Source organism: Myodes glareolus, chromosome 27 (genome assembly GCF_982192425.1).
Source record: "Myodes glareolus chromosome 27, mMyoGla1.1, whole genome shotgun sequence".
In the NCBI taxonomy this organism is placed as follows: domain Eukaryota; kingdom Metazoa; phylum Chordata; class Mammalia; order Rodentia; family Cricetidae; genus Myodes; species Myodes glareolus.
Genome location: NC_142052.1, coordinates 43,712,017 through 43,733,946, shown reverse-complemented (window position 1 = coordinate 43,733,946; position 21,930 = coordinate 43,712,017). Strand labels below are relative to the sequence as shown.

The 21,930-nt window shown below is 44.3% G+C and overlaps 1 protein-coding gene across 1 annotated transcript; it reads right to left on the bottom strand.

Annotated features, from left to right (window-relative positions):
- Window positions 1-1,685: 1,685 nt before the first annotated feature.
- Window positions 1,686-21,826, bottom strand: Stradb (STE20 related adaptor beta). Its single transcript, XM_048428777.3, has 12 exons — window positions 21,578-21,826; window positions 18,424-18,523; window positions 16,253-16,333; window positions 11,152-11,251; window positions 8,178-8,299; window positions 6,796-6,904; window positions 5,195-5,318; window positions 4,059-4,230; window positions 3,681-3,785; window positions 3,280-3,524; window positions 2,614-2,656; window positions 1,686-2,441 (listed from the first exon to the last, which is right to left on the bottom strand). Exons 2-12 carry the CDS (start codon window positions 18,433-18,435, stop codon window positions 2,298-2,300), a joined length of 1,257 nt encoding a protein of 418 aa, XP_048284734.1. The 5' UTR covers window positions 18,436-18,523; window positions 21,578-21,826; the 3' UTR covers window positions 1,686-2,297.
- Between the last annotated feature and the right edge of the window lie 104 nt (window positions 21,827-21,930).

The following is a 21,930-nucleotide window of genomic DNA, read 5'->3' as shown; positions in this document are numbered from 1 at the left end:
ATTTTATTGTGCGATAGGTCCAGGCTGAGAAGCCAAAAGGAAGAGTGAGGAAAGCCCAGAGCTAGCAAAAACAAGATGTGCTTCCACCACGCGGAGAGGAAGCTCTGTTGCCGATCTTAAAGATTACAGAAAGAACCAGCCGCTGCCAATAGGATCAGGAGTGAGGTCAACTGTGAGAACTGCTCACACCCCATCCCACTAAAAACAACAGAGTTTAGCTGTTTCTGCCCTAGATGCGAAAGAAACAAGGTATGCGGATGTTTCTGCCCGAGATTCTAAAGGTTCACGGTATACGTGAGTATCAGTTTCAGTGAGGCAGAGGAGAGCGCAGAAGCAAATTGGGGGGTAGATGGCCATCGAGCAATGGTAAAGAGGAACCACGGGTCTGACTTTAGTAAAGGTACATTTCCCAGAAGGAAATCTCAGATTCCTGCGCCTCACTAAAATTTTATGACGGTATTGTCACTTGCGGGCAGTGCTTCTAACACATTTCACCATGGAAATCCCTGAAGTTTTCCACACAACAAAAATTCTGACATTCCCCCCAAGAGCAAGCTCCTCCAGTCTGACTCTAAGCTGGGGTTCAGCTTTCCACAGCCTCTGAACTCACTCGACGCCGTCCTGTCTGAGACCTTAAGCTCCTGCGCAGATCCTTGTCAGCCTCCACCATTTTTGTGAGCCAGTTCTTTAAATGTTGACATATGTGTGGATATTGCAGGTTTTCTATGCACATACAAACATGTACACATTCTAATTCCCAGTATTCCGACAGTAGAAGCTGACAGGCAAGGTTTCACGACAACCCCGCCCACTGTTGGCAGGTTACACACGCAGGACCCTCCCAGAGGGGGCGATGCTAAGACGTTAAGCAAGATGAACTACAGCTCCCATCATGCTCCTGTGCGTTGCCTGCTCCACTTCGCATCGCAGCAGGTCTTGGCGGATGTACAGAGCATCCCTAACATTCATTCTTGAGGCAAGGGTATAGCCAACAAACGCAAACAGAAATGCTTCAAACTGCCTGCCTATTTAGTCGTAATCATTTTACAGACACCTCCAAAATAATATACTCATGTCACTTACTATGTATATAGTCATAAAAATTAAAAAAAACAATGGACATAGACCCCAATTTATTACAACCGTTTTTGAGACAGCGTGCTATTTGGAATGAAAATGTGCTCCACAGGCTCACGTGTCTGAACAGCCAGCTGGGGTCGGTGATGCTGTTGGGAGGTTAATGAACTTTTAGAACTCTGAACCTCGCTGAAGGAAGAACGTGACGGGGGGGGGGGGGCGCTCTCAGAGTTTACACACTTGCCCCACTTCCAGGTCACTCTCTTCCTGTATGTGGAGCTGAAATGCGATCTCTTTCCGCTCCTGCTGCCTGCATGCCTGTCACGATGGACAGCTAGCCCTCTGCAGCTCTTCCTTACGCCGCTTCTGATCAAGGAATTCTACCGCAGCAGCAGGAGAGTGATTGACACACAACAACTCCGGGTAACGAGGCCAGGCCACAAACAGCTGCAGTTTACAGGAATAATCATGAAAGACCAGGACGCCCTCTGTCTCTATATCTCCTCAAGATCGCCTACACTTTATTAGGTTATATAACTCAAGTTTGGAAAAAAAGATGACTTCTTGTTCTAGCTTTGTTAAGTCACACAGAATATATAAAAGATGCATTCGGTTTAATAAATCTTTATTGGGCTCCCACAGGGTGCATGAATTGGGGATCTATAATTTACGCAGGTAGAAAAGTGGCACGTTAGCCCCCCATTTAAAACGCAGACGGCGTCTTCTCTTCATGTTTCACGTGGATTATTTAATGGGAGCCAGGCTCAGTTTGATGTCACCATATGTAACAGGGACAGCACAAATAGTTTCCCTTCTCCAAAAAAAAAAAAAAAAAAAAGGCTAGAGCGTCTGAAGAAAAGATGCTCTTGGAAGCGCCGTCCTTGGAGGAAGGGCTCATTCCAGAGGACAGCAAAATGTAGAAAAAAACTAGCTGGCTCAAAAATCACACTGAGATCCAGAAAGTTCCAGTCACAGCTTAGAGAGAGGAAGGAACGGATGACACTGAGTGCAGCTGGTTATGATTCTGACGTTGCCAGCGTGAAGGACCGCGAAGGTGCTCCAATCTGAGCAGAGGTGATGCGCATGCGCGTGAACAGAGCGGGCGCCTCTCCAGTGCACCAACGGTATTTTCAAGTATAGATCTGGCATTGTCCCCCAACAAGACAGGAGAGAAGCAGCAAGGAGCAGCTGTCAAGTATAGAGGACGTGAGGTGGCGACCCTAGAATTCCCAGTCTGGGTCTCTGTCGTCGGGAAACTCACACTCCAGCTCACTCCACGGTGACGCTGGCGGCAGCGCCAACGAGGGCCTGTTGTAAGCAGGAGGCAGCAGCGAGAGGATGGAATCCTGGCTTTCTTCTTTCATCTGTTAAAATTAATCAAAATTTAATCAAAAATTAAACTACTAAAATGTTTTCTTGCTTTAATTCTATTTTATAGGAACGTTATTAGCAAAACTCTATAAAGTCGACAAAAAACGGCTTTTAAAAAAATAATTTTTTAAAATATTTAAGACCATGGACAATAGATCAGCTCACCTGCTTGAAGAATACATGGGACAACAAACTGCTTGCTGATGGCCTGAAATTTTTGAAAGAGTTATTAGAAAATAAAACCTAATATTAGAACGTAGATTTTTCATGTATATACTAACATTAGAAATGAGGCTTCGAACTGACAAACTCAATGTTAAAAAGTAAGACAGAAAAGGACATTGATTAGCAGTAATTCTTAGCAACAGCCTTGACTGACAGGAGAAATAATTCTGGATATACCTTTACATTAACCCATACTCAACTTTTACTGTATGCAAACTATTTGTAAGGAATCTGCCAGGATGAAGGTTCTAGAAAAGGTAAGAATCCACATCTTCTTTCTAAAATGCTAACGGTAGCGTACCAGCATTTACAAGCCTATGTATAACAGTGCATTTGCAACAGTGCCTTACACGGACACGCTAAGAACCGCTGATTGAAGGCGGCGTGACTGGGTACAGTGTGGCTACAAACAAAGCCCAATGCCTGTGATTTTGAACTCCGCCCATGTTCCTCATCCTTGCTTCTCACTGACCTGTTCTTAGCACTGATAGTCTCGAGGTAAAGTTTTTGATGAAAAGATGTGACTTCTATGGGAAGGCTACATCACAAAACTACTCTCGGATATATTGCACATGTTTTGTGTTGTTTATAGATGTCCAAGATTACCTTTTCTCGGGGTCTTGCTGTAAGCACAGCTGCACCAGGCTAAAGAAGGCCGGAGAGAATGTTTTCGTGGCTGGCGTGTGGAGCCGGTCACTGTTGACCGTGTGAGTTCCGGTGGAGACCAGCACGCTCTCTCCAATCCCGGAGTCGACCCCTGACTGGGAATTTCTCATTCTGGAGTCAGACTGCGGAAAGCCCCTGATGTCCAGCGGGCTATACGGAGGGCCTTTCAGTTTCTGTAGCAGCATCTGGGAGGAAGGGAAACACTCTTGAATGCTTTCTAGGGGAAAGAAACATTTAGATAGAAATGACAGTCAGTCTCTAGAGTCTACAACGAACGTGTTCGACGGAAGTCATCTAGACCCAAGGAAGCCACCAAAGCCAAGTTCGGGGAGTTCCATTACCTGAGTCCTGTGCATGTCCTGGAAAGGTACCTGCCCACTGGCTAATTCACACGCTGTGATCCCAACACTGTAAATATCTGACTTCACGTTATATCCATGTAAATCCTGTGAACACAATACAAAGGTCTTACCACAAATAAGAGCGGCGTACGGGTGTTCTCTTGACAAAGGATTGTGACAATGGAGGAGCCCTCCCCAGCACAAAACCAAGGTCTGCCTAACAGATGCCCTCACAATTTAAAATACCTAACACAGTCTCGAAAAGAGAAAAGGTCTTGTGGCAGCCGTTCACCAAAAAACAAGGACACAGCTGTCCCCTAGTCAAACTCAAAGACATGTGAGACGCACAGACAACCCGATGCCACAGCCACACCTGACCTGTCTCAGTAGCTCTGGACTCAGCCACGGCTGCACTGACGTGCTGAACTGTGGGAAATCAAACACAGCCCTATGCCTCTGTCCGTGCTTAACCAAACTATGCAGATGGGACAGGCCAGAGAGGGTCACCAGGCCATCACCAGAAATGAGGATATGGCTGGCTTTAAAACTCCTAGAACAAAAAGAAACAATCCTAAGTACTAGGAAGCTGGCCCACGCAAAGTGAACAAAAGTCTGGCGAGAACACATCCCTACATTCCCTCGGGAAGCAAACACCCTGGATAAAATGGCACTGGACAGTGTACATATAAAATATACGACATTTCCAAGAAGTCAAGGAACTCCCTAAGGTACATACACAGTACGGCAACAAGCTTGGAATCGGTAGACTTCTTTAAGAAATGAAGTTGAATTACGAATTTTGCTATTTTAGGGTGCAGTGGAGCATACCATTATTATTTAGGGTTAACTGAAATACAAGAGAAGCGTCTATGGGATAGCATCATTTTTAGATATACGTCACAGTAAAGTTCCTTCAACTGTCTAGAGTCCACGCAAGAGCCTTACTTTTCCATCTAAAGCGCTAACTTTGGACACTAACAACGGCACACCCGATAATCTGGTGAGGTGAAGCAAATCTCAATTTGAATCCAGTCTGTTTGGAATCCTCAGCCAGAACGCCACTGAGAAACAAGCGGCAGAGCACCCAACTTCGCGGAGATGGAAACACTACGGCGAGCACGTCGACCCAAAATTAGTCTACGCTGAGAAACGGGTCCAGGAGGGCACAGGGGAATTGGTGTTTGGTACCTGCTCTTCAGGCCTGAGACCAGTCAGATGGGGGGAAGGGCTGTTATAACTCACAGAAACGTGACATTAGCTGGAAAGCAGGGAAAGTTCTTTGTTTCCCCCAAAAGAAACAACAAAATCCAGCTCATAATTTGGGCGTGTGCGTTTTCGGCACCCTCGCCTCCCACTAAGACAAGCATGCTACCGCAGTGTGAACAGGCCTGAGTTGGGCACCAGGGTTACCAGTTGGTCCCTCCATGGACTTCCATTTTCCTAACACTTAGCTGCTTTTTACTGGCTCTCCCTGATGACCTCAGGCTCAGGCGTGGACATGAAGCAGCCAGTACCTGTGGATACAGCCGCTCTGGTGCAGGTAGCTCAGCCCCCGCACTGCTCCAAAGAGAATGTTCCGTATCAAGGCCTCGCTCATCCCTTCCGGGAAGTAGGTCTTCAGGAGCTGACTTGCCGAGCCTGGAAGAAAGCCCTGACATTCAGATGGAAGCTGGGAATGTTCTAGATAACGCTTTTCAATCATGGGGAGACAAGCACACGTCTGCTGCCTTCCGAGTCCAGACTTTTTCCCGGGCAAACAGCTTTCCTTCATGAATCAACATCACCACCGCCACAGTGTGGTCTGTGGCTTGGATCTAGGACTTCGAGTGCATGCCGGGCAAACATACCGCTACCGTTCTACCTCCCCAGCACTCTATAGATTTTTAGGTTTCTAAGGTAGGATCTCATTTAAGCTGCTGAGGCTGGCCTTCAAATACTCTGCAGTTCAGGGTAGGCCTTGACTTGAGATCCTCCTGTCTCAGTTCCCCAGTAGCTTATAATTCTGTGCCACCAAATCTGGCTTGAAATATTTAATCTTACTTTTTAATCCCACTCCCCCTTGCTCCTTCCAGTTTTTTTGTTTGTTTGTATGTGTGTGTGTGTTTATTTGTTTTTGGAGGAGAGGCTGGGAACATAACTCAGAGGTAGAGCATTTGCCTACCCTGCTCAAGGCCCTGGGTTTCAACCAACCATAGTCTCTCCCACACGCACCCCACGCACACACCCCCTATGTGCGCGCAACCCCCCATACTTTTAGTGACTTTTTGAAAGGTAAGAGAACATTTTCAGTATTGCTGAATAAAAATGTGTACTGTATGTCGTATTTTAAACCTAGAAGTAATTCACAAGCGCTGTTCTAGTGACCAAAGCTCTGGAATCCATTTCCTCACTAGTTCAGCACACTTATTGAACAAGGTGTCATCTGAGCACCTCGGGAAATTAAAACAGGAAGCATAAAAGATTACCTCCCCCAAGAAGCACAAGTGAGAGAGCCCACCACACATGGATGTCTACAGTACAGTGACGTCATGAATGTTCACGGCACAGTGATGTCATGGATGTTCATGGTACAGTGACATCATGGATGTCTACGGTACAGTGACATCATGGGTATTCACAGTACAGTGACATCATGGAGGTCAACGGTACAGTGACATCATGAATGTCTATGGTACAGTGACGTGATGGGTGTTCACTTTACAGTGACATCATGGATGTTCGCGGTACAGTGACATCATGGATGTTTGCAGTTCAGTGACGTCATGGATGTCCACGGTACAGTGAAGAACAAACAAGGATAAGGTGGAAATTACTTCTACTGGCAAAACAAGAGCTCTTCTCTACTAAGAGAGGAGAGAACACTGAAGGAGGGGCAGTGTGTGCCAAGGCGTGGGACTTAGAGTCAGTGGTGGTTTCGTGGATCACCACACCCGTTCTATTTTAAAACTAAAAAACACGAATATTTTATATATCATGAACTTACATTATAAAATCTAGAGTTAGTCACTAAATTTATAAATTAAAAGCAGTAGACAGATACAAGACACCACTTGTGTTTACAGTGATAGCATCCAGGCTAAACAATCAACTGTTTTATTTAACACCATCTCCTTACCATAGGCCATAAACGGAGAAACCACCCAAAGCCAGCTGCCCATGGTGAACACTGTCCAGTACGTCGTGACGTTGGGGTGTTGGAAAAAGTGAGACAGAACCACGGCTCTCTAGGATAAACAACAGGAGAGAAGACATTTCAGAGTCACCTTTCTTCACAGTAGCGGTGATTGGAACACATCCAGAGGGCAGGGCGGCCTTTGCTTCTAAATTCCACGGCTGTTCCAAAAAATATGTAACACTGATTTGTGCTTTATTTTTTTAAATGTTTATTTATTTATTATGTATACATTATTCTGTGTGTATGCCTGCAGGCCAGAAGAGGGCGCCAGATTTCATTACAGATGGTTGTGAGCCACCACGTGGTTGCCAGGAATTGAACTCAGGACCTTGGGAAGAGCAGGCAGTGCTCTTAACCGCTGAGCCATCTCTCCGGCCCCCTGATTTGTGCTTTATAAGGTGCTTTTAAAACATTAGAAAACCTGTCCAGAACACACCGTGAAAGAGGAATGTGAACTTAGTCTGCCCCCAAAGGGAATATATCTAAAGACTTACATTTTTGTTGTAGAAATGTTTAAAACACAGAAACGAGGATGGGGGAAGTCACTGCTAACACCACACCATGGAGAGAATCACTGCAAATATCTAGTGTAGCTTCTCCTGTCCTTTTCTTCCTACAGTTTGTTTCTATGTATGTATGTATGTATGTGTGTCTACCTATCTACATATATAAGGGTTTTCACATTTATTTACTGATTGATTGATTGATTGCGGAAAGGCATGCACATAACACAGTCCACAGTTGGAGGCCAGAGGACATCCTGCAGGTCAGTCTTTCTATCCACCACGTGAGCTCCAAAGATCAAACGCAGGTCATGAGGTTTGGGATAGGCAGCCTTACCTGGTAAGGCATCTCCTCATCACCATTTCCATATTTTAAAAACTGAGATGACAGCAAAAGAAAAAATTCCCCCCTTTGCATGAAAAACTATTAGGAAACAAGAAAATAATTTTATATGCTGCAATGTGATTCTATTAAAATTTATCAATTCTGAGGTTGATTTTGCTTGACTGATAGAAGACAAACTCCCATGTCTTCCTGTCTCTCTATTTTATGGTACGGCCATTTGTCTAGACTGGCTGAGGGTGCTGTCGGCCTCCCGCGTAGCACCAACATATGCCATTCCCTTGAAGGAATTCACAGTATCTACCAAAGTTCGAATATATTTGATCTATCAGGTAATGCATCTCGCTTCCATGTATTCTACCCAATCTGGTCACTGCACGATCTTATTAAATCTACTTTCTCTAAGGAACTATCAGTCGGGTGATAACATTTCTTACAGACGCAGTCTCCAGCACTTCCCGCCCTCACACCGTCACCTGTAAAGCTCTCAGTCGCTCTTCGGTGCAGTTCTCCAGGTTGGTGATTTTTACGGTGACCAGCGTTCCCGTAGGAGTGTGTCGTGCGAGGTGAACGGAGGTCAGGTTGTCAAATCCTCTTCCTGGAATCAGACACAAAGCCCATGGTAGCAATCAAAGTAGAAAAAAAGTCAATGCTGTGTACTTCAGCAAAATCTAAAACCCTCTGCTCTTCGAAATACACGAGGCAAACGAAAAGGCTTGAACATTCTCAGCACCATAGTGACAGCCTAGAACTTAAACACCAGACTCACCAACATGATAGCCCGGGCCATTCCCAGCTACCCTGCAAGCTCAGAAAGTGGGACCCGTGGGACCCTCCATCTCTGGGCAGCACAGTCTGGCTGTCAGCAGTCTTCCATGGTTAAAGCACAGGCTTCGATCCCCATGGCTCAAACTGCCTACTGATATCGTGATCCAGACATGACCCTTACTTCAACACACTGTGCCCCTCGACTTTTTAAAATGATATTTTTATTAATTCTTTGAGGATTTCAGAAGAGTATCTTGGTCATATTTAGCCCCCCTTCCAACTCCTCCTATGTCAAAATTAAACATTCTTTTCCTTCTATCATTGTTACCTTCCCGTCCGGTCAACTTGAGTTCCCTCCTTGATTTTCTAGTCACCCGTCTTAAGGAAATGTCTTTGGAAAAACTAAAAGAGTTATGGAACTTATTGGATGGGTTTTGCACAAAGGGTCGCATGCCATATGTTCGCGAGTCTCATATTTTCCTTCTACTGGCTCGGAGGGGCTCAGATTCCATGTCTTAAAGAAGGTTATAGAGCAGGCAATGGGAAGGCACTCTAGGAGCTTTGGGGAAGACATTTCACAGACACACACAGTAAGGTCAGGCATCACAATGCCCGACAAACCTGGACGAAGGTCGGGATGTCAGTAAGAATTTCGGGCTCTAGTCACTTGTTCTGTGTTCACTTCTATCATTATTAAAATTTTACTTGGGAACTGAAATGCTCTTACCAGGAAGCAGTGTATGTGTATGTAAGAAATATACATATGTAAAAACAATATATTTTTTAAATGAATATATAAAACAAGTGAATATATTTTGTAAAACACAAAGATAAAAATGAAGAAAATGGTAAGTCATTGAAAATATTAGCAATGTCTATATCTGATAAGATTTTCATTCAGAAAATATAAAGAACTCTCATAGTTCTATAAGACAGTACACAATACAGTAAAAAAATAGATGTATGAAAAATGCTTAAGCTAGAAAAATATATATGAAAGCCATACCATACCACTGTATACCTATAGTATTTGTCATATAGGCAAACAGTGGAACACCATTCAGAAATCTCCAGCCTCTACTTACAGTCTCTGGCAAGTACTGACTGCTTGTGGTTTGCCACACAGAAGGTACCCCAAAGATGGAGCCTTTCGTGCACAATGCTTCTGAGATTCACCCATCTTCCATGTATCTGATTTCCCCCGCTGCTCAGCAAAAATGTATTGTACAGTTATATCACAGGGATTTCTATGTAATCATGGGTGAAGAGTATTATTTGAGTTCTGGTTTCTGGTGACCATAAATAAAGTTTCCCCAGCTTTCCTACACGGGTCCTTAAGAGACATCTTCCTTTCGTTTTGGCAAATACCTATGCATGAGATACCAGACTATGCGGTAAACACAGATTTGAACTTGTGAGCTGCCAGATTGTTTCCTAACGTGGCCCAACTCTTTCTGCACTCTTATAAACAACGCATGAGTGCTATGACGTCTTGGCTCATTCACTTCTTAGAACCTATAAGGTGTCAGTCCATAAACTGCCTAATCCTTTCCTCATGTCTGAAGTTTCACCCAATCACAGGGAGGCAAGCCTTCCTCCACAGCGTCAGGGCAGGAAGACTAGAGCACTGCCACGGCTGCTTCTGGTCCACACCTTTGATTCTGGTTTCTCAGCTTCTTTTAGTTTCTCCTCTAAGCCTTTTCTTCTGGCCAACAATTCTGTGAGTTAGCAATATCACTTAAAACTTCCTAACACAGCCAGGATTGTTCTCTGTGGTTGTATTTAAAATGAAGTAAAATAAAAGCCCTGGCCCCTCTAAGAAGTCAGCCCCTTTCTGCCATTATTCTTGACTCCCAGAGACACTGGTTTGATACTCCATCTTCCCTGCTCTGCTTCTAGGTGATGAACTAAAATTAGTTCATTGGTTTCCATCCTCTACATTAGGGAAATAATCACTATATGAAAAGGCGCAAGTCATTATAAATCAGTCCCCAAAGCTTGGGATAGATATCTCCCTTTAACAGACGGGTTCCTTAATACAGCTGTACTCCAAAGCACTCCAGTGAATGAAAAAGCACCATCCAATGTATTCATCTACCAGAGAGGATGGACCTCAAATCATAGAGCTTTTGTGTATCCTCACACCCAGCATGGCCACCAGGTTTCAGTGGTTAATAAATACTCCTGAATGTTCGGAGCAAATGTTTTACAAATTTAAAGCTATAAAAAGGAACTGGTTTTGTTCTGCACTTAAATAAGAATGATTTGTACAGCTGAAATTTGGATTAAAATATAAATGATATAAAATTATAAAATATGTAAATTATATAAAAATACAAATTAGCAAGTAATTTGGGTTAAGTGTCATGACTGAAAAGACTTACATTACTTGGTTTAAACTTCTATGCTGTAAAAACTAAACACATAAAACTAGAAACTTCCTAAACAAAAAAATGACACAAGTAAGTACTTAGATTATCTAATGTCCTCTTTTTTTCTTTTTTTTTCTAAATGTACTTCAGCGGAAAGGTAAAACTAGAATATGAGATTATTTTTAGATAGCCATAAAATGCATTAGATTCACCTAACAGACCCGGTTAAAATCTAGTTTATGCTGTAGGTGACAGTAGAGAAAGAGACGCCCACAAAACAATCCTTGTGCCGTCGGCTTCACATCATTACCTATTTCCACTTGCAGTTCGTAGTGAGAAGCATTGGTGGAGAGAATCACTTCACTGGCTCTGGCAGATGGAGGCGACCAGGAAGTTGCTGGCTCATCGACCTGCAGGATAAACATCATGAGTCTCCCAGTTTGGTCTCCCTATCCCAGTAGGAAATATTGACAGTCATCAGGAAGGTAGCCGGAGAGGCTGTTTTAAGATCTAGGGAGAATTTACCACTCGCTAACTGATGTCAAAGAGATTTCAGACTGAATAGGGAGAGGCAGGAAAAGCAGATTTATAAACAGCAAGGGAAACTTCCCACCTCAGTTTCCTGCAAAACTTCTAGATGGGCCCAAGAATGGATGACAGTTGTAAAACAGAAGGGAGGATTTGCAAGGATAGGAGAGGGACAGCCCAGGCTTGCCTTCCTGCCTTCAGTCTGAGGTTTATGCTCTGTGCCAACAGTCAAGAACAACTTCCACACCACCACCGTCTGATGGTAGAGGAAGTCCTTCATATGATGAAACGAAGGAAGAGCAAGGTCAAAAGGAAAAAGAAGCCCAAGGAGATGGGAGCTCAGGCTACAGGCCTCCTGACGGAAGGTGCCGGCAGCAATGAGGTCTCATGGGGTGCTTTGGAGTCAGAGTCAAGTTTGCATCTAAATATAGGGTCAGTGAAATATCACACACAGAGCAGATAGAGGAGGCCTAACCCGCTGGTATAATATGATAGCGACGAGGATCCCTTAAAGGACACCAGGACTCCAAAGGACACTTGGAAGCCTTCACAGGAACTAGCAAGTGGCAGGAATCTTGTTACGGCCCCCAGAGAGGCAAGGAGGGGAAACGGCAGGACTATGTGTTAGGAATCGTGCTAACTCCTAAACGTCAAGAAAGGTGGATGGTATCCAGGAAGAATCACAGTGGAAGAGAAATTCTAACACACAAGTGAAAATAAGACCAGTGTGAGGGTGGGGTGCCACCACAGAACAGGAAGCACTTGGATAAACAGGCATGAAGAGAACACACAAGAAAGGGAAGACTGTGTAACAGTGCCTTACAACTTGAATTGCTACCAATCCGTAAGTCTGTTATGTTAGGAAGGCTGGAAATGCAAGCACCAAGGTTTATTTTCACGTCTCAGTGGTTAAGAGCATCATCTGCTCTTCTAGAGGACCCGAGTTCGATTCCCAGCACACACACACACACACACACACACACACACACACACACACACACACACGGCAGCTCACTCCTGTTCGTAACTCCAGTTCCAGGGGATCCAATGCTCTCTTCTATCCTCTGCGGGCACTTCACGAATGCTGTACACAGACATACATGCAGACAAAACACCCACACACATAAAATAGTTTTTTTAAAAGAAAAATGTTATGTTACTACATGATGGGCTGAAATCAGCTAACCAGCCTGCCTCTAATTTCCTCCATCTATTGCATAAGTGAAACAGTCTTCTTAAAGCAAGACAGAGTAGAGATGTTACAAGCAAGCATTCAAACGCTGGGGTTGTTTTTGAGACAGGGTCTAGCGCTGTGGCCCAAACTGACCATGAACTTCGACTCCTCCCACACCAACCTCTCACACCAACGTGTGAGTACGTACTGAACCACCAAGCACTCAACCAAGAGCAGCTGCACTTACGTCCCTCATCCGGTTTTCTTTCTCTTACTTTGCTTTTCCTTCCTTCCTTTTCTCCCCAGGAAAGGCCTCACTCCCTAGCCTAGGCTGGCCTTGAACCCGCGGCAATCCTCGCCTCATCTTTCAAGTGTTAGGACAGACATGAGCCACCATACCTGGCAACAGACCCAACTTTCAAAAAGTAGAACACCACTAAGTAGCAAGTTTGATGCATTTGTCCAGAAGAAGCTGAGGTCACGTTAAAAGTTGGAATCCTAGAGAAAAAGTCGTGGCAGTCACAAGAAAACAACATGGTTCGCAGAGACTGAACCATCTCAAACTAACCTCACTTCTCTTAGTGATGCGATGACCAGAGAACCGAGAGGGCAAAGCCGGGCAGGTTCCCTGTCCTAGTTCACCTGCTTCTGTGATAAAATACGAAAGCAAACTGGGGAAGAGAGGGTTTTCTTTAGCTTACAGCTCCAAAGGGAGAGTCCGCCGTGGCAGCAAAAACAGGGCCGCAGAAGCAAGACCCCGGCTCATCATACTGCATGAGAGGTCAGGAAGCAGAGGGGGGAATAGGCCGTGAGATCAGGCTGTAAAACCTCAAGGTTCACTCCCAGTGATGTATTTCATCCTTGGGGCTCTACCTCCTAAAGGTCGCGACCAGTACCGCTAATTGAGGACCAAGTGTTCAAACACGTGAGTCTACCAGGGTATTTCATACGCAAGCCACAACCATCTTTACCCCAGAAGGCTCTTCAATGACTTCCTGAAGATGCAAAAGGCCTAATTTAAGAAGAAAAAATCTGGGGCTGGAGAGATGGCTCAGAGGTTAAGAGCACTGATTGCTCTCCCAGAGGTCCAGAGTTCAATTCCCAGCAACCACACGGTGGCTCACAACCACCTGTAATGAGATCTGGTGCCCTCTTCTGGCCTGCAGGCATACATGGAGGCCGAACACTGTGCATATAATAAATAAATAAATGTTTGGAAAAAAAAAAGAAAAATCTGAGCTGGGTTGTGGTGGCGGTGCATGCCTTTAATCCTACCACTCGGGAGGCAGAGGCAGGCAGATCTCTGTGAGTTCGAGGCCAGCCTGGTCTACAGAGTGAGTTTCAGAACAGCCAGGGCTACACACAGAAACCCTGTCTTGAAAAACCAAAACAAACAACAAAAAAAAAAAAAAAAAAAGGAAGAAAAATCCGGTCAATCTCTCAAAAAAACTTGACAGAAAACGGGAGAGCCAAAGTTACATTGTAAGCCTAAGAGCGCCAAGAAACAAAAATGCCTCTGACCCGCAAGCCTCTTGCTCACAGGAGATCGTTCCTGAGATTCTGGAGGCTTTTGGTCGGGAAGATAACAAGCCACATGTTTTCACTTCCCTGAACAAGTCTGTCTGACCCATCTGTACTGCCATGCTTGATCACATGTGGGCAGGGGGTTCACAGGCAGGAAACATGTCAGGATGTATGCTTGCCCCTGATTGGATATAGGCTGGAGGTACATCAGGATGTACGCTTGCCCCTGATTAGATCTGATGGAAAATACTTAAGCCGCTACAAACCTTGATTCAAGGTAATTTCCCAGGAAACTGGGTATGGACTTGGCCAGAGCCCGTCCACCTAACCAGTATTTAATTAAAGCTTGCTTCAAATCTGGCTTTAAACTGTGGTAGTCATCTTATTCTCAACAGGTGGAATTAACAGAAACTACACTGGTTTGGTTTTTAAATCATGTAGCAAGGTCTGTTCTTTATCTCAGAGTCAAAAACTGGATTTAGTTAGCAAACCTAGGGTTTATTATTAGCCACACTGTTTAGACGAACGTATCTTTAGTATCATTAGGCTTAAGGGAAGTGTCATGGATAACAAAGTCATAATTAGAAGTTTTATAGTTTATAATGGGAGACAAATGTCAGATGTCAAAGTGCTTGGATTTGTATGTTTTCAATCTAATATTTTATCCGGGCTGACGAAAAGTGACAAGCCACCAACAGGAAACATTTGATAGTGTCCTTCAGCCGAGACTCGGGGAGGGCCCAGGACGCCTTTCCCAGTCCCTAGTTCTCAGCAGGGCTCATTTTACATTGTAGAACCTCTCCACTTTGTCTTTCTACACAAGACTTCAAATTACACCTCCGTTTCCCTTACTGAAGGCTTTTGTCTAACTTAGAACACAAAAGGGCTCCAACCCAGAGGTCTGAAGGATACCAGCATGGAAATTTCCAGTTCCGGGCCTCATAACGGCATAGAGAGAAGTCGCTCACGGGACAAAGCTCCCTCCGTCTGAAGGGTAGGGAGGGCTGGAAACCACCCTCCTACTACACACAGGGCAGAGACCCTGAGGACAGGATGGTGACTAAAAATGACCACAGTTAGCGTCGGTCCTGAGAAAAATTATAAGCAAAAATAACTGCAATTACCTCATGTTGTAACAAACTTTTCACAGCAGGTTTCACTGTATAGCAAAAACTGTTACATAAATTAAGGAGTAAGCAGAGTAAGGATTTAAGACACATATTACCAGTGTGTCCCTTTAAATATTACTTAATATGCCAACTGCTGCTTCAGAGAGACAAAGATGGGTAAGACAGGATGCCCCTTACATGGGGGTCACATTATGGTTGAAGAGATGCAGACCTCGGTCCCTGTAAGGCCACACAGTAATATAACTACTCTATGAAATAAAAAGAATCTAAGGGAGAAGAAAGAGTTTACAGATACACAATCTGAACCAACTCTTGATGGACGAGATGAAATTTTAGGGGAAGGCAGGAACCACGGTATTTCAAGCAGAGGGAATATACCCAGGAGGAAACTCAAACACTGGTCCTATACCATACGATCGAGAGTTTCTATATCATGCTAAGGTGGCATGAACAGACGTGTTGGGCCAGTACTGAGGGCTGGCGTGAGTACTGTGGGAGAGGCTGCCTGTGTGCACGGACCACAGGTAGTGACTCTCTACCCAAGAGGCCAGGTGGACAGGAGTGAGTAGCTGTGCTCCTGCTCTTGAGGGGCGGGTGCAGCAAGCGTGAAGAGGACACCAAAGTTCCTAGTACGCATGACTAAGAGTCAAGCTTTCATTAACCAAAGCGAGACACACAGACAGGACTGGGAGATTTGGACGCAGATTAAAGTTTCACTCAAATCAGTAGAAACCCTGCGGGGTGTGGGGGCAGGGGAATCTATCTGGATGTATTCTGTATTATCTACTATCCCTGGGCACGGGAAAGAGACAGACTGGCGATCACCGCGGTCCTCTCAGAATACCCGAGACAACTCTAAGACCTCGCGAAACGGCCGGCGGCCACAGAAACCCCAGGAATAGATGACCCTGCCCCGAGAGAGCGGGTTAAGAGGTCAGTTACAGACTCCGGGAGGCCAGCACGGAGAAGAGGAAAGGTGAAAAGCAGAGCTGTCAGGATGAGGAGCATCGCAAAAGGCACAGGAGGGACGTAGCTCTGCTCCGCCGCGTGCTTACCAAGTATTGATGGACACTGGTTTCAGACTGTTTTTCAGGTCTGAGAGATTCGACTCGAGTTCGTGAAGCACAGAAACAATCCTGGAAGGCAGAGAGGCAGGCATTAGTTGATCAAAAAGCAAGACACGCACATGGCACTGGCTCGCATATACAAAAAAGACCTGGTATCAGGGCTGGAAGCCCACGTGAAGGTGGTAATGGGAGGGGGCAGAGAGTAGCCGGGTGCACAGAAGGTGGGCATCACTCCCTGACACTGGTACTTATGCCATCTCCGCTCCTTGCCTTCGCTTGAGGTTATGTTCTATTTTAACTGCTCGTCTTAACTTTCCTGATTATCTGGCTGAAGATTATCAGCTGAATATTTAGCTAAAAATTACTCTGCTGTAGTCAATATTCTTATTTTTTTCCTCAGATTATTTTCTTGAAAGTAGGAACCATGTTCCTACATTAAACCATTTATTTAATTATAAACACATTGAATATATTTGTAACCAACTCTGTTTCTTAAGGTGGCAAAAGTGTTCAACTCAAAGCAAATTAAGAGACCTTCTTCTAGTACCAAAATTTACATATTCCTGAAAACCAACACATGGTTCTACTATCAGCTATTACCTATAACGAAATATAATATTTACATGTTGTCTGTTCCATCAACAATTAGTGGAATGATACTAACCTATTTAGGAAGGAAAAAGCCCAAAGGAAAGTATAAGCACATTATATGAGACTTTCATAATAAGTGATATCAAGCACCTCATCAACCCTCACATGTATGAGCATTCAAAGACAGCATCAAGTGAGTTTCAGAGTCCACCCCCTTCTGCTAACACCGGACTGTCAGTTCCTTCAAAGAAATCAAATTCCATTGTTTTTTGGAATATACCAAAAGTTCTCAACAATCAAACTAGTATTTTTCAGCTAGGCCAATCTACTAATTATTTTACATTGAATTTAGTGCTCCGGATTTCAGAGTCTTCATCATTCAGATAACGGAACTGATGAAAAGGGCATCACCTATCTTTTCTCACTTGCAAAATGATGTAAAACTATAAATCCTAAAATCCCTTCAGCACAGGGGTCAATGAAGGATAGCCGGTACGTGTTCAGGGTTTTGTTGGTTTTAGTTTTCTGCTTTTGCACTGCCCATGGCTGCTTTGGAGCAGCCAGAGCAGAAGAGCCATAGCCTGGTAACGACTCCTGGCCTGTTACAAAGTATCTGCTGACCCTGCTTTAAAGAAGGAAGCATGTATTTTCCAAATACACACATTTAAAGCAAATGTATCTTTTCTACACAAAGTAACTACGGTCTCCTGACTTCCTATCTCGCAGCCGGGTTAGAAGGATAGGACCGCAGGCGTGAGTCTGAACACTTGCTCTAATCTTTGGCAATCACCAGCAAGCGCAAATAAGGAAGCTGCTGCCCGTCCTGCTAAGCCCCCACAATTTTAAAGAGCAGGATCACTGTCTTAATATCAAACCCTTTTTCAAATACTATATTGTATATGACAGAAGGTCCCCAAGCTACTTAATCTAAAACAGATGTCATGTATCTAATATACAAATAAATAAATTCCATCTGTAGTTTACATGTTGCAACGATTCAATTATTTTTTTTATCTGATTAAGTCAAAGGTTTATTTTTAAATGCTATCTTATCTGTCTTAACCTGCCTTGGGACACATAGAAATTTATAAAAGGGATCCTTTGAAATTTTAAAAGATAATGCATAGTTTACAAGATAAGACTAGAATCTCAGCCGGGCGGTGGGGGGTGCACGCCTTTAATCCCAGCACTCGGGAGGCAGAGGCAGGTGGATCTCTATGAGTTCGAGGCCAGCCAGGTCTACAAGAGCTAGTTCCAGGACAGGCACCAAAGCTACAGAGAAACCTTGTCTCGAAAAAACAAAAAAACAAAAAAACAAAAAAACTAGACTCTAAGAAAAATAAATGAGGAAAAGTTCAGTTTGGGACAAAGAATTGTAATAATGAGTATATTTATAAAGAAAGTGTAGGAGAAACTCTTTTTGAAAAAGGCAAAACTCATTGAGAGCTTACGTCATCCTCAAAGCCACACACCATTCAGGTCAAAACATCCCAGAGCTTAAACCTGAACGACTGTCCTTTGGTCACCATCTAACTACTCCGGTGGTATAACATTATAACAGAACTTACCAAAAGAGACATTGAATCGCTTTAGTTCACAGAAAGTGACAAAATTCCATCTATTTCCAAGAAGAGTTCTGCTTTATCTTCAAGGTGCCGATAGATCCTACTGTAAAAACAAAAGCACAATTGTTGAGATCTACAAACACTTCTTGAAAAACTAGATGATGTAACTTATCAGCTAGTGACATCCTCGAGCTGTCTTCAGTAAGCATTGTTCCAACGTGGCTCCCAAAAGGCAGAAAGCTAAAGAGAACTTCTTACTCTCTCCAAAGCCTGAAGATACTGCATCTCTCCTATCCTTTTCTGCCCTGTATAAATAGAAATGCAATATAGAGAAGCCATTTTGGGCCCTCCTTATATAAGTGGTACCACTTACAAACAAATCCTCAGGATCTTTAATGATTCCATTTACACGTAAACTTTGAAAATCTCCAAAGAATGCTGACCAATCAACTGCCTACTACCTCATTTGGGGCCTAAAAGTCACAAATCCAAAGCAGGACTCTTACTGGGCTTAAAATGAATTAGCTCTTGCTGCTACATGTTCAAAAAGAGACTTCTTAGTTTTCACGTAAAAAACGACGTTTTTATAGGTTGACTCTTTTTACCTTGATTTTTAGTTCTCAACTGCGTTCAACTTAGAATGTGTTGACAGAGAGAAATTATGTATATCATTATACAAACAACTCCTGTCCATTTTTAATAAGAGTTGGGATTTTAGCATGGTAACGTCTTCAGATTCAAGGAGCTACAAGATCACCACCACGGTCTTCTGGGTCTTCTCCGATAGCGAGGGCAGTATGTGTAGATGTGTCATGGTTGTTCCTTCCTAAACATCATCTCTTGAAACTGGGTTTCATTACCTCATTTTAGTCAAATACCATATTTGATCAAGGTATCTACAAATAGCTAAGAAGAACGAGAAAAGGAAGGTTTATAGACCATAGAGTTATGAAATAGTATTCGATTTTACTGCTGAGGGAAAAAGTGGATTTTCACAGGGTATCCACTATAAGCCAAAGGTAGAGAAAGGGGAAGAAGGAGGAGAAAATTTAAGATTTTTTTTTTTGCCGCCAGTCAAGCATTATTGTCAATTTATGACGGGTGGGGGGGGGGTGAAGGAAACAATTTCTGCATAGTCTACCCTACAGGATGACTGAAATCAATAAATGTATACATTGTTTTTCATTTATTTGTGTGTGTGCATTTTGTTGCTGTTGTTTTTTTTTTATATATTTTTTATTTTTGAGACAGGGTTTCTCTGTAGCTTTGGAGCCTGTGCTATAGACCAGGCTGGTCTTGAACTCACTCTGTGTGCATCAAAGAAAGACAAGCATAGGCCAGGCGAGGATGGTGCACGCCTTTAATCCTAGCACTCAGGAGGCAGTGGCAGGCGGATCTCTGAACTGGAGGCCAGTCTGATCTACAGAGCTAGTTCCAGGACAATCAAAGCTACTCGGAGAAACCCTGTAGCAAAAAACCAAAAAAACAACAAAACAAAACAAAACAAAAACAAATTAACAAAAAACAAGTGCAACAAGTTAAGACAAAATATCTGAATAACTGTGAAAATGTTTTACTTGTGAGCCAGTAAAAGCTCACTTTTATTAATCTATTCTAAGAAGATATCGAAATAATGAAAGAAACCACACACGGGAAGTTTGTATTCACGCTACAGGCTTAGGCACTGTGGGCCAGACAACGCTGAGCACTGAAGACCCCACTAGGAATCCACACAGTGCCCTGCCCTCTAGCTGCTGGCTTTACCAGAGGCAGAAAGACGCTGTGCTTAACTTCATTTTGCGGTTACCAATTCTGCCCCTCCTTTTCACTCAGGATCAGCAAGGTGTTACAGAGTTGACTGCTTTAAACAACAAAACACTGAGGGGGAGTGGGGATTCAGGTCACAATCTTCTAGAACTGTTGCTTCTGTGGGGTGGTTTAATCTCAGACGTTTTCGCCTTGGATAGACCACACTACTAACAGTTAATTTTACAAGACATTTTGAGGTCGAGACAGCGGTTGTATCTGACAAAGGAACTGAACAAAAGATTTGCTGTCAGCTTTCACTATTACACTATGATTTTTAAATGCTAAAAACAAAAAAGAAAGAAAATTTAAAAGGGAGGTGACTTGCTGAGGCTTAAGTGAACATGCTTTTAATTCCAGCATGCAGGAGGCAGAGACACAAGCAGGCAGATCCTTGTGAGTTCTAGGCCAGCCAGGGCTACCTACATAGTGCGATCCTGTCTTTAATATATATATGAGTGTGTATGTGTATGTATACATATTTAAGAAGCCTGTATTCCTAAATGCAGTTGTACCCAAAAAGCTATTACAACAAAGCTTTATAAATAATCTAATTAGTTTCATAACATAGATGTGCATATCAATAGCCTTTCATTTGAAATGTTAACACTTGTAAGGACCCCAAAGGGCCTAGGTATTTACAGGACTTGGGTTTTGAGTTAATCTAGGCATTCAGTGGTCTACTGTTTCAGGAAATGCTAACAACAACAACAACAACAAAATAACCCTGCCAATTCTCTTTGTGAAGCTTCAAAATTATGGTCATTTTCAAGGTGATCTTGAAATTTCATAAAACCTTAACAAAGATTATAGCGATGCACACAGCTCAGTAGAATTTTCCAAACTTAGTATCATGACTCAGGGTTTCAACAAATATTTACGGAGTGCCAAACACCGTGCTGTGTAGGTACTGTCACAAATCGTGATCAAGTTTGGAGGAAAGATAGTCGACACAAACAAACCCATGACGGGGAAACACAACACCACATGTAAATACTGAAGACAAAAACGACGCCTGGGCATTTAATTTTAGAAAAGGTCCCTTCGAAGTCTCCGAGCAGACGGGGCTGGGGCCTGAGGGTGTCTTCGGCTTGGGAAATCGCCAGGCCTGCGTGCACCACCAAAGGTGAGAATCAGGGGAGCGGGATCGCGGCGGCTGGGCTCCTGCACCCTGTACCGCCGCTGGACACCCGGGAAGCGCGGCCCCGGTGCGCTGTGACTCCGGCCACTGCTCGCCCAGCTCGGGCCTCGCAGGTTTCTGCTGTGCACCTACCGAGCTGTGCACCCTGTCCTGTCCCCCACCCCCGGGGATCCCTGCACCGTTCCCCGCCCGCCTGCCTCCCCTCATTACCCAGGCTGCGACCAAGGCCAGCGGCTCCAGGCGGCGGGCGCTGAGGGGCTGCGACGCGTGCAAACCCCGGGACCTGCCTCGAAGACGGACGAGGCAAGAACGTTAGGCCCGCTTCCAGCGCGGGCCTCAGGGCGCAGAAGTGCAGCACGATCGCGTCAAGGCCGGGTTGACTTGGACCTCTGTCCCAGCCCGGGGCAACCGGCCGGGATGGGATCCGCCCCACCCCGACGGGGTCGGGGCCCGCCGCTCCGCCCCGCCGCGCCTCCACCTTCCAGTTCGGTGGGGAGGCGGAGCCTCCGCACTGTAGGCGGGACTGAAAGGAAACTACAGTTCCCAGCGGGCCGTGCGCCTAA

Excerpts from the sequence above, each read along its gene's own strand:
- Stradb (XM_048428777.3), bottom strand. Across the intron at positions 8,300-11,151 it reads CGAACTGCAAGTGGAAATAG|GAAGAGGATTTGACAACCTG; the intron begins GTAATGATGTGA and ends GTCTGATTCCAG. Across the intron at positions 2,657-3,279 it reads CAGCAAGACCCCGAGAAAAG|GCCATCAGCAAGCAGTTTGT; the intron begins GTAATCTTGGAC and ends CAAAAATTTCAG.